Source organism: Dama dama, chromosome 8, assembly GCF_033118175.1.
Source record: "Dama dama isolate Ldn47 chromosome 8, ASM3311817v1, whole genome shotgun sequence".
NCBI classification, from domain to species: Eukaryota; Metazoa; Chordata; class Mammalia; order Artiodactyla; family Cervidae; genus Dama; species Dama dama.
This window is the reverse complement of record NC_083688.1, coordinates 38,418,218-38,429,289: the sequence shown is the minus strand read 5'-3', so window position 1 is coordinate 38,429,289 and position 11,072 is coordinate 38,418,218. Positions and strand designations below refer to the sequence as shown.

Genomic DNA, 11,072 nt, shown 5'->3' with positions numbered 1-11,072 from the left:
ACGTGCCTGCTCTCTGAGGCGGGCGCTGGGAGGAAACTCTGTGTGTGATTGGTCCGTCGTAACCAGGTGACCGAAGGACGCGTTCCGGTTGGCAAGGGCCGGCCAGGCGAGCGGCTTTCAGTCGGGAGGCGGCGGCGGAAGGAGGAGGAGCTCCGGCCGCGCTCTCTCCCGGCAGTGGCTGCGCGTCTCAGCGCTCGTCGGGTCCCCACCCCTTTTAAATAAGCCGGGCTGGTCGCCGCCTTCACAGACTAGTTGACTCCGGGGAGGCGGCGGCGGCGAGACAGCGGGGGTGCGGCCGGGGCCGGAGCCCTGCCCCGGGCCCGGCGGCGGGGCGGACAGGCGAAAGGCAGGCGAGGCCGCGTCTACATGCGCGGCGCAGCCCCGGCATAGCCCGGGGCTGCCGGTGCCCGCCGCGCCATTGTTGGGGGAGGGGGCGGCTTCTGAGCTCGGCGGAGTCGGGGGCCGAGCGGAGGCGACGGCGGCGAGGAGCGGAGGCGCCCCATGGGGAACACGCTGACCTGTTGCGTGTCCCCCAATGCCAGCCCCAAGTTGGGCCGGCGCGCGGGGCCGGCGGAGCCAGACTACGAGTCTGAGGTCTACGAGGCGGCGGCCGGAGACGCGGTGGCCGTAGCACCGGCGCCGGCTGCCGTGGAACCCACCGAGTTGGATTTCGGAGCGGGTGAAGGCCACCACCTGCAGCACATCAGCGACCGGGAGATGCCCGAAGGTAAGGAAGCGGCCGGCGCGCGTCGCCCCTCGCGGGGCCGGCGCCGTCTGCTCTCGGGCTTACCTCTGGCCTCCGCCGACCCCCAAGTCCCCCGGGAGGGAGCCGCCGCCTAGGGCTCCTTCCTGCCTGGAGTTGGCTCTCTCGGGGCTGGGCACCGGGGACGGAGGCTGGCCCTGCCTGACGTCCCCACCCCTTATTCTTTCCCCGTCGCGTCCGGCCAGTCTTTCTCCCTCTTCTCTACCCGAACGCCCATTTTTACCCATTCCCTTTTCGCAACCCGACCCAAGACCCTCAAGTCTGTGGCTCCTCCTGTTCGTGATTCTATTTAACATCTCGTGGGACTTTGTAAAGACTTTCTGATGTATTCTCTCTTTTCTCAATGAAAACTTAAATACTCCCAGCTTCGGCGATATCCATCCCATCTTCCTGTCCTTACCTATCCAGATGGTACCTAAGAGAAGGAACGAGGTAAGGATCTAGATACACTTCCACTCGTTAGGGTAGTTGATACTCGGGACAATTAAGACAGATTTTAGGATTTGTTATTTAAAATCAAAACTGATATCGACAGAGTTAGTGTGGCGTTAAGTAAAATTCAGTCTAGAGTTGTCCTGATTGAAGCGACCTTATTCTAACTATAATCTGAACACGATAAGAAAGAAAAAGGTTAGAGGGGGGCTTAAAATAACTGAACGGTGTGAAACGTTACTGCAACGGCTGCAAGGAATAGTTTTTTGTTGTTGTTGTTTCTACCCAAAGACGACCCCACGGAGCTCTGATTAAGATTCCCACTTTGACACAAAAATGTCTTCAGCTCCCCAGCTTTAACCAACTTCACTTGCATGTTGCCTCTTCTAAGGGAGTATTGGGGGTGGTTCCTGAGACTGTTGGTCAAAAGTTTCAAAGAAGAAAAAAGAAATTCAGACTTTAATTTGTAATACAAAGATTTGGCAGTTAAGATGGCAGATCCTGCAGAAAAGTTGTCTCCATGGCTACCTCTCCTTCCAACCCCCTCCTGCCAGTGGAATCCTATTCAACTTTTAGAATGTTCAGGTAAAATTCTGAAGACGAAATGGCTGGGGGAGGGGGTGGGTTGTCATGGAGAGAGAGGAGAGGAAATGTTTGATTTTTTTTCCCTCTAGAATTTTGAAACAGGACGGCTCTAGGTTTAAAAAAAAAAGATTCTGGATAACACTGTGGCTCATTAATAAAGACTGTGTTCTTTAAAGTAGAAAACATTGTGCCGTGAAGATGTTAAAGCCCCACTGGCCCACTTGTTTCATTTAAATGCCAGAGAGTATTTCTGTATTTCATAGAGGAAATGTTTTATAGCTCTTCTATTTAAATTTTATGTGGGTTTACTTAATTTCTTTCAAAGTTAGAATAGGTAAGCCTGTGAACTCACCCATATGATGGACATGGCTTTGTAAGTGGAAAGTACTCCCTTTTCAGAATAGTCAGATACTGTGAAAGAACAAATTATGTAAATTAATTGTAGCTTTAAAAACAAAGCTTGTGCATACCTGTGAAAACTGCTCAGCTTGTTGCTATAAGGTAAGCCTCTTAAGTGATTTTAAAAAACAGTAGTAGGCTAGTGTAGGGAGACCAAAGTTGGACTTTTGTATGATTCTTTTACAATTTACAACGTATTTTCGGGTGTATTTCACCTGACCCTTCCATCTATAAATAAGACCTGTGAATAGTCTCCCTATGTTGCCAATGAAGAAGCCAAGACTTAGAGCTCTGAAATAACTGTGTAACATAGCTACTGAACAGAAGAGACAGACTTGAGAGTGGTAGATACACCAAATTCAATTGTTGGGTGCTTAAAAAAAAGTTTGGAATGCACTTTTTATTTTATAATTTATCCATAAGATAGGCCTAACTCAACTTCAGTTTGGTTATTTCCATTTGAGTTTATTGTTCACAACTCAGAAGCAACACATAGCTCGCCATTCTATGTCTGTACATTTATTACAATGGATAGGAATAAAAGAAGTCGTGAAATAGCCTCAATTTACCAGTCAGGTAAACATGTTGGTATATTTTAAAGAGTTTGTTCTGCTGACTCGAATTGAAGCCGAGAATGCCCTGGACAGAGGGACATTAGGAGAAACTGGTAAGCGGGCAGGTAAGGTATGAAGCATTTAGTGAGGAGGAGTGCTAGGTCGGGAACTAGAAAAAGAGAGTTCATGAGCACAGAATTTACCTTTTTATGTTTGACATGATTGTTAAAATTTTACTTAAATTTGTCTCTCTTTTTTTGGCATTCAATAAAGTGATGAGGGAAACCTCAATTTCAGCATTTGCCTGTTATTAAGTTTCCATAGATACGAGGTCAGAACACGAATATAAAGTGCAAGCACATTGGAAGTTTGCTCTTAATGTTTTTATTTCAGACAATTTTGTATCAGTTTCCCTGGAAACTGAGAAATACCTGCATTGATATAAAACATTATGGCTTTTCTGCAATGAAGAATTATTTGGTTACTTAGACAAAACCAAACATAAATGATGCTGTGTTTTTTTCTTCAGAAACCTTTGAGAAGAACATGATTTCTTCAAGCTGTTTCAATAACTCCTAAGAACCTAGAATAAATATCAGATAGACTCAAAAGAATTTTGTCACTATCTTGCCTTTCACAGTGTATCTAATGTAGCTGATGTTAGTGTCAATAATAGAAAATAAGGTGCTGAGGTCCTGTTATCTGATTTTATTATTATGCATCAGCTTTTCAAACAGCCTTTATATTCTCCTCTCAGGAACTTTGCTCATTCTCTGGTGCAAGCTGCTCTCCCAAGTGATTCCTTCCTTCCATCCTCCATGGAGTGGGTAGGGAAGGAATTGACAACGTAATGGGGGAAAACCTCTGAGCAACAGGTTTTTCCTTCTTTCAGTAGCTATTATAAACACTTTTTTTTTTTTTACTTTTTTGATAACAATAAACATTTGAGGTAAAAGATTTGCAAAAAACTAAAAAGTCGTTCACTCATACTCAGAATATCCAGAATTTTTATTAATATTTTGGTGTTGGTTCTTCCTGAACCTTTTGTATACGTATAAACAGAACGTTGTGTTTATTGTATGGAATTGTTCTTTGTGTGCCACGTTGTAACTTTCTCTTGTAAAGTGAAGACAGGAAGCTCCTGGAACCGTGCTGACACCTCAAGCGTGCTCCAGGACGTATTTCCATGCAGCTGCATGTAGCTGTGCAGTCTGCTTTTTACCACCTGTGTAATGGTTGGAGCATCATTTATTTACCCACCCTTTATGGTTGTCTTTTATAATCTCATTATATTGCTTTATTCTGGGCACAGACATAAAAAGTGATGTATTGTACTGGCCTGTAGAATTCTGGTCTTATGACTTTGTCTTATGACTTAATTAAATTCATAGGGTGAGTCATTTTGTAGTTAAGGTATTTTAACATTAAATGTTCTTTCTCCAAATTAAAGTTACCATTGATTTTTCACTGAACAGTAGATTTCCTCTCTTAGGTTTTTGCGGTTCTTGGTAACCTGTTGGTGTCTTTGAGTCTGAGTAACCAAACTACCACTCTAAGAGATCTGAAATTAATGCTGGTCTTGGGTGACAGACACATCAAAGGACAGCATTAGAAGAAATCTTAGATGATGAAGGAAAATTGGGAGAAGCATAAATGATTTGGGGTACACTGAAATGGATGATTATTGGGCACCATTTAGGGGCAGGACAAACAGAGGTTATACAGACAAAACCCAAACCCTAACTCTGGTCTTTACTTCATAGAGGTACCTGGGGCCTGTTGACACAGGAATAATATCAAGTAGCGAGACACTGAGAAGAAAGAAAATGATGGTCATGGACTGGGGAGGGGGCAGTGTTACTGGGGGTGGTCTCCTTAAGTGACAGTGAGCATCCTAGGAGTGAGGGGGAGCCGTGTGAGGTCCTCAGAAGGAAATATGCTCGGTGTAGACCGAGGACAGAAAGAGGGTGGCTGCAGCTGAGTGAAAGAATGCCAGGAGGAATATCAGGGGGTTAAGGCCTTGTGTCTAGTAGGCCTTGACAAGAAAAAATACAGATTTTAGTCTAATTGTAATGGGAAACCATTGAAAGGTTATATGCAAGGGAATGATGATAATTCTTAAAGAAGGGGAAGGAGGCGTGGGGAGAGGGGAGGGAGATCAGACCAGCTACTCTAACGTGGGCAGGGGTAGAATGAAGCAGGGAGACAAGCTAGGAGGCTGGTGTAGTCACTCAGCTGAGAGCCAACAGTGGTTTGAACAAAAAAGCAACATTAATAAGGGCCTAAAATAGGCTGACTTGAAGAAACTGAGTGAATCTAAAAGTAGGCTAACAACAATATGAATGGGACAAGTCACAGAAAAAGAAATGCAGATGGCTTTTAAACATATCCTCACACATAAGAGAAATGAAAATACAACTACTGTAGCTTGTGTTGGGAGAAAATTCAGAAACTTGGCACTGCATTCTTTGGTGATACTGAAGAAAGTTACATTCATATATTGTTGGTAGAAATGGGAAATCAGTCAACCCCTTGAAGGGGAAGTTGGCACAGTCTCACTTAATCCAGAGATCCTACTAAAGGAATTTATTCTGAAGGTATAGGCCGCATATGTTGCATTATCCTCAGTAGCAAAATATTGGAAATAATTCAGATGTCCAGTAAGGGACTGGTAAACTAGCACATCCAGACACTGAAGAATTAGGGAGCTGTGAAGGAGCTCTCTCCACTGTTAATGACTTCATCTCCAGGGGATGTTAACCTGAAAAAAAAATGGGGAGAAAATATACACTAATCTCCATGACAGAAGCAGGAGAAATGATAAGTATTTGCTTATTAAAGAAGAAAAAGGAAGAACACTAGGAGAAATGCTTGCCCTTGGGTACTCTTATCCTCTTTCCTTTAGTGGGTGGCCTGACTCAATGACATGAGTTTGAACAAACAGAATCGTGTAGGACTGGCAAGCCTGGCGTGCTGCAGTCCATGGAGTTGCAAAGTCAGACACAACTTAGTGACTGAACTACAACAAAGCACTATTTATTTAAGATGTTACTTGGCTGAGGGTGACAAGTGGATATCAGTTTTCCTATGAAATGCTAAATGTTCACTTTTGGCTTTTGAGTTAATTTCTGAAAGCTTTGATGCGTCATTTATTATGCTTTATATAGTATATCCCCTCATGGATTGCAGCCTTGTCATGGTGAAGGGGCTTGTGTAACTCAGTGAAGCTATAGTGTATAGATTGCTCTTGAATTTCTTTTGATTCTTAACATGTTCTGAGTTAGGCAGTGTAGGGATTCTTCTCTGAGGTATAGAATTGTCCAAGGTTTTACTCAGTTTTAAAACCTTGATAGATCAGGACTGTAAATTCCATATACATGACATATAGGAATAAAATTTATTGATGACATTTTGTGCTCTGCTTTGAAATACTACCTTTTTTCTTGCCCCCTTTAAAAAAATTGTTTATTTTTAGGGTATTAAAGTAATAAAACTTGAAGAGTTAAAACAGTAACATTGCATAATGTGAAATGAAATCACCGTAGCTTGCAACCCAGAAAGGTTCTTAAAATTTGTCCAAGAAGCCTGAACTAAGTATATAAAGAAATACATAAAGCCAGGTATACTTACCTGTATTATCATCTCTTGGTTATCATCATTACAGCATTTGATTGAGGATTAAGGTAAGGCAGGACTGAGAACCAAGTTAGAGGCAAGTTGAGAAGCAGTTTGGAAGCCAGGTTGGTCAAAAGCTGGGGAAGCAGGTCAGTTGAGGGGGTTGCAGGAGCATGCTTTGTGCCCTCCGGTGAGACAGCCCAGGTCAGCATCGGCTGGCAAGAACCGCTTGGCTAGGGTGTAAAGTGTGGACTCAGATGAAATCACCGGATGACTGTAAGACATGAAATGTATTATTAGCCATAAAACTAATATACTGTACTACTAGGGGTGATAGGGCAGTTCAGTAAATGGAGTAAACCTTTAAGTAAACTGGAGCCCAGAAGTTGGCCCAGAAAATGCTGACAGTCCTGTTTAATTGCAATATATTAAGTGAAGAAGAACTAAAGGGCCTCTTGATTAAGGTGAAAGAAGAGAGTGAAAAAGTTGGCTTAAAGCTCAACATTCAGAAAACTAAGATCATGGCATCCAGTCCCATCACTTCATGGCAAATAGATGTGGAAACAGTGGCTGACTTTATTTTTCTGGGCTCCAAAATCACTGCGGATGGTGATTGCAGCCATGAAATTAAAAGACACTTACTCCTTAGAAGGAAAGTTATGACCAACCTAGACAGCATACTAAAAAGCAGAGACATTACTTTGCCAACAAAGGTCCGTCTAGTCAAGGCCATGGTTTTTCCAGTGGTCGTGTATGGATGTGAGAGTTGGACTATACAGAAAGCTGAGCACCAAAGAATTGATGCTTTTGAACTGTAGTGTTGGAGAAGATTCTTGAGAGTCCCTTGGACAGCAAGGAGATCCAACCAGTCCATCCTAAAGGAAATCAGTCCTGGGTGTTCATTGGAAGGACTGATGTTGAAGCTGAAACTCCAATACTTTGGCCACCTGATGCGGAGAGCTGACTCATTTGAAAAGACCCTGATGCTGGGAAAGATTGAAGGCAGGCAGAGAAGGGGACGACAGAGGATGAGATGGTTGGATGGCATCACCAACACAATGGACATGAGTTTGGGTAAACTCCGGGAGTTTGTGATGGACAGGGAGGCCTGGCATGCTGCGATTCATGGGGTTGCAAAGAGTCAGACTCGACTGAACTGAACTGAAGTCAGTATGTTGGCATTAGTCTCCTCCTGTCAGATGATTTCTTGGTCACTACCCTCTCTCTGATATTTTGACAGGGAAAAATCATTTATTGACAGTTTGACAGCATAATTTTAACACTTTTAGGCTTCAGTAATGCATTTTGTTTGTTATAAGTTGCCTTTATTTTCATATTTTTAACATCTGCAATTGAGATGGATCTCACGATTGATAGAATGTTAGGTTGGAGGAAAAGTAATGTTCAGTGACCTGGTATTTTACAGGTTTCCTCCTGGGAGTGTTTATATTAAGACCTGAACTTTATTTTTTTTAGTCATCCTTTTTCCACATAAGTCTATCATGCTGTCAAATAAGTTGCAATTTAAATTGGTAATAATAAAGTGATGGGTCTTAAAATATAACTTTAATGATAACCCCTAATCATAAGCTCAAGAATATTTCTCCTGGGTTAAAACATTCTTAAAGATTGCTAAAGAAGTAATTTTAGGAAGAATTCACATATAAAAAGCACAGTAATTTCTCAAAATACCTCTAACATTATTGTGTGTGCTTGTTATGGGAGAGGGGATGAGGGGAAGAGTGGGTGGTAATGCTTTGCTTCAGAGTTGGCAGTCTTAACCTTTGTGACAGTGAAGAGTACGGTAGATTTTTTTCATCATCTCCTTAGACTCTTGGCAAAACAGTTAATGGAGTGTGCAGAAATATTGTGTGTATGTATGAGTTTACTGTCTAATGGCTTACCTGTCAAGTCTGTTATTAAATAGTGATGTAGTTTTCACTGGCAAAAAGTGCAGGTTGTATAGAAAATTGTTATATAGGCTGTAAACAGAAGATTAATATTTTCTGAAAACCTCATGCAAATTGACAGCAGTAAGATCCTGGTATGTTTAGTATGTATGAATGATAGGCAGCTCACCAAAGTGGAAATGATGCTGATAATTATGGGAAAGTAGTAAAAACTGTGTAATCGAAAGAAATACAGATTAGATCTACAGTGCTGTTCCTTATTTCTATTAGTAGGACTTCCCCCCCGCCTCTCAACTATACAGAGCAGGGGTAGGAACTAAAACTGTCATGATTGGTAGTATTATACATTAATGTGGCCCCACCTTCTTCAGGAAGCAGTTTAGCACTGTACCTTGAGCCATGAAAATGATCTAACCTTTTGGCTTAGACATCCCACTTTTGAAGATCTTTGCTAAGGAGATAAAACCATTATTTATTTAAAAAGCTGTATAACAATAGATGAAAAGTTTCCTCATCAAAGACTAGAACGTTTTAAGTACCTAAACCCCAGCAATAGGGGATTGGCTAAGTACAGCACAGGAATAACGCTTGATGGGCTGTTGTGTATTCATTAAACAGTAAATATGCAACAGTCAGATGTAGAATGGTTGTTAGTAACAAGAAGACATAAATTATACACTAATTAGAGCTTTTTCTAATGTATAAGGAAAACAACTAAAAGTAAGGGTTGTAAATCTGTGGGTTAATTTTTAAATAAGGTCATTTTGGCTCATGCAAATTTTTGTTCATGACATTTGTTAAAGGAATGAGCAAGTGACTTTTACCTTTCCCCACCTTCATTGTGATCATCAGTACTGCTGGTTAACCAGGTCTCTTTCAGTTGCAAGTTTGAGAAAATGTCTCAGAATAGCTTAAATTAAAAAATATATATATTGACTTTTATATAACTGGAGTTGAATGAGTAAATTAAGCAGTACTTGACCCAGGAGTTCAATGACCTCACAGCCTGTCTCAGTTCTGCTCTCCTCTATTGATCTCTCCTGAAAAGCCTTTCCCTTCATGATGGCAAGAGGAGTGTCCAGCAGCTCCAGACTAGCTAAGGATCCTAGGGTACCGCTCTGCCTTTTTCTGCTTCTTGGGAAGTTCCAGGAAAGCTGTGATCTGTCAGCCAGTTCTGGGTCATGTGCCCACCCTTGAAACCTCTAGGGTAGGGTAGGGGGAGTGCCAGCTCTTTTCTGATCACTTTGGGCAAGTTTACTTTTTTCCTGCATGTTGTCATTTCTTTAATCCCAGCCTTCTTGCTTTCTGTATATAGATCCGTAGTAGCACATCATGGCATACCTGTAGCACACCCTGCTTTGGCAGGGTGTGTGTGTGTGTGTGTGTGTGTGTGTTAAAGCTTGCTTCTCTTTGATCCTGACACTTATTTTTCCTGGACTTCCATTGACTCTTGTTAAATTTTACCATTCCATAAACCCTGATGAAAAATATGGCTACTTTGCAAGCACTTCTGCTTATTTTTTAGATTCCAGTGTAGTCTGTTTACTTTCTGGTACAGGTAAGTAGTCATGAATCCTTTCAGAAGCCTTAGGTCGAAAGTCTCTGCCTGTCAACTTTGTGTATAACTGAAATAATTTATTTTCCCAGTGTCCTACTTTTCAAATATGTAGGGGGGGAAAAAACTTTAAAATAATTTTATGGGTCTTTTACATAAAACTGTTGAGTAGAATATTTTCTCCAAAAACAGCTTGATAAACTCCAAATTCAGTGAAGGAATTTTCACGAAGAACAAAGCAGTCGGTTTAGCTATGTAAATTTCTAGTGCTGGCAGTAACCTTAAAATTCCCATTAAACCAGGAAGTCCCAAATTACTGTTCATGCAAAATTCTTTCTTTGGGGAAGAAAAGGATTCTAGGTAGATAACATTTGTGAAATGCTGGGTTAGACAGAATTCACTATGGGACTGGTTAGTTTTTATTTATTTATTTTTTCATTTATTTTTATTAGTTGGAGGCTAATTGCTTTACAATATTGTAGTAGTTTTTGCCATACGGGATGGGGAACACATGGTTAGTTTTTAATATATCAATGTATATATTCTTTTGATTCTCAGGGATAATGTGTAAATCACGTTGACCACCAAAGTCCCCTTTAAAAATAGGCCAATTATTATGTGGTTTGGGAAATACTGCCTTAACTGTTGCTCTTTCAAAATCTTGGTCCAGTTTCTTAAAAGATTGTTTAATTGGTTTGAGGTGGACTTCACTGAGTAACTGCCCATAGGGCTTTTACGTTTGTTTTAAACAACCACCTTACTGTCCAGCGTGGCAGCTTGTGCTTGCTTGATATTTCTGCCTAAATAGAAGACTGTCCCACCTTGGTGCAAGGTGAACTGCCAGCAGACCCACCTTTTTTACGTAGGTATGGGCAAAATTTTTTTCAAGCAGCCCTTTGATGTGCTCCAGGAAGTACTCTTACTGAAGCCCTCTATTAAATCATGCAGCCTAAAAGGAAGAAGTGAGAGTTTAGCTTTGGAAATAGAGGGCAAAGTTAAAACTCACTAACCTGGAGGTGTTCCTATGGATCAGAACATTGAACTCTTACATAATCCTCTTAAATCTGCCATGATGAATAGCCCCTGGATAAACGGCAGCCAACTAAATGAGTTCGTTTGTTGAGTGTAGTTGGAATTAGCCATTAGATTGTCTGAAGGACGTTTGCCAAAAGCAGCTCATTTGGTTATAGCATATTTGATTGAGCTGGTATCTGATAGTAATTGACTACAGCATAACTTGCTTCTTGAGACTTTCTGAA

General features: G+C 41.6%; 1 protein-coding gene across 2 annotated transcripts in view; it reads left to right on the top strand.

Moving 5' to 3' along the window:
* Positions 1-395: 395 nt before the first annotated feature.
* CCNYL1 (cyclin Y like 1) overlaps positions 396-11,072 on the top strand; it is a 35,363-nt gene continuing 24,686 nt past the window's right edge. Inside the window, exon 1 of one of the 2 annotated variants that reach the window (XM_061148892.1) lies at positions 396-727. In XM_061148892.1, the coding sequence (XP_061004875.1) occupies positions 502-727 (226 nt within the window). In that variant the 5' untranslated portion in view covers positions 396-501. The remainder of the gene's footprint in view (positions 728-11,072) is intronic. The other variant, XM_061148893.1, reaches the window with a different exon arrangement.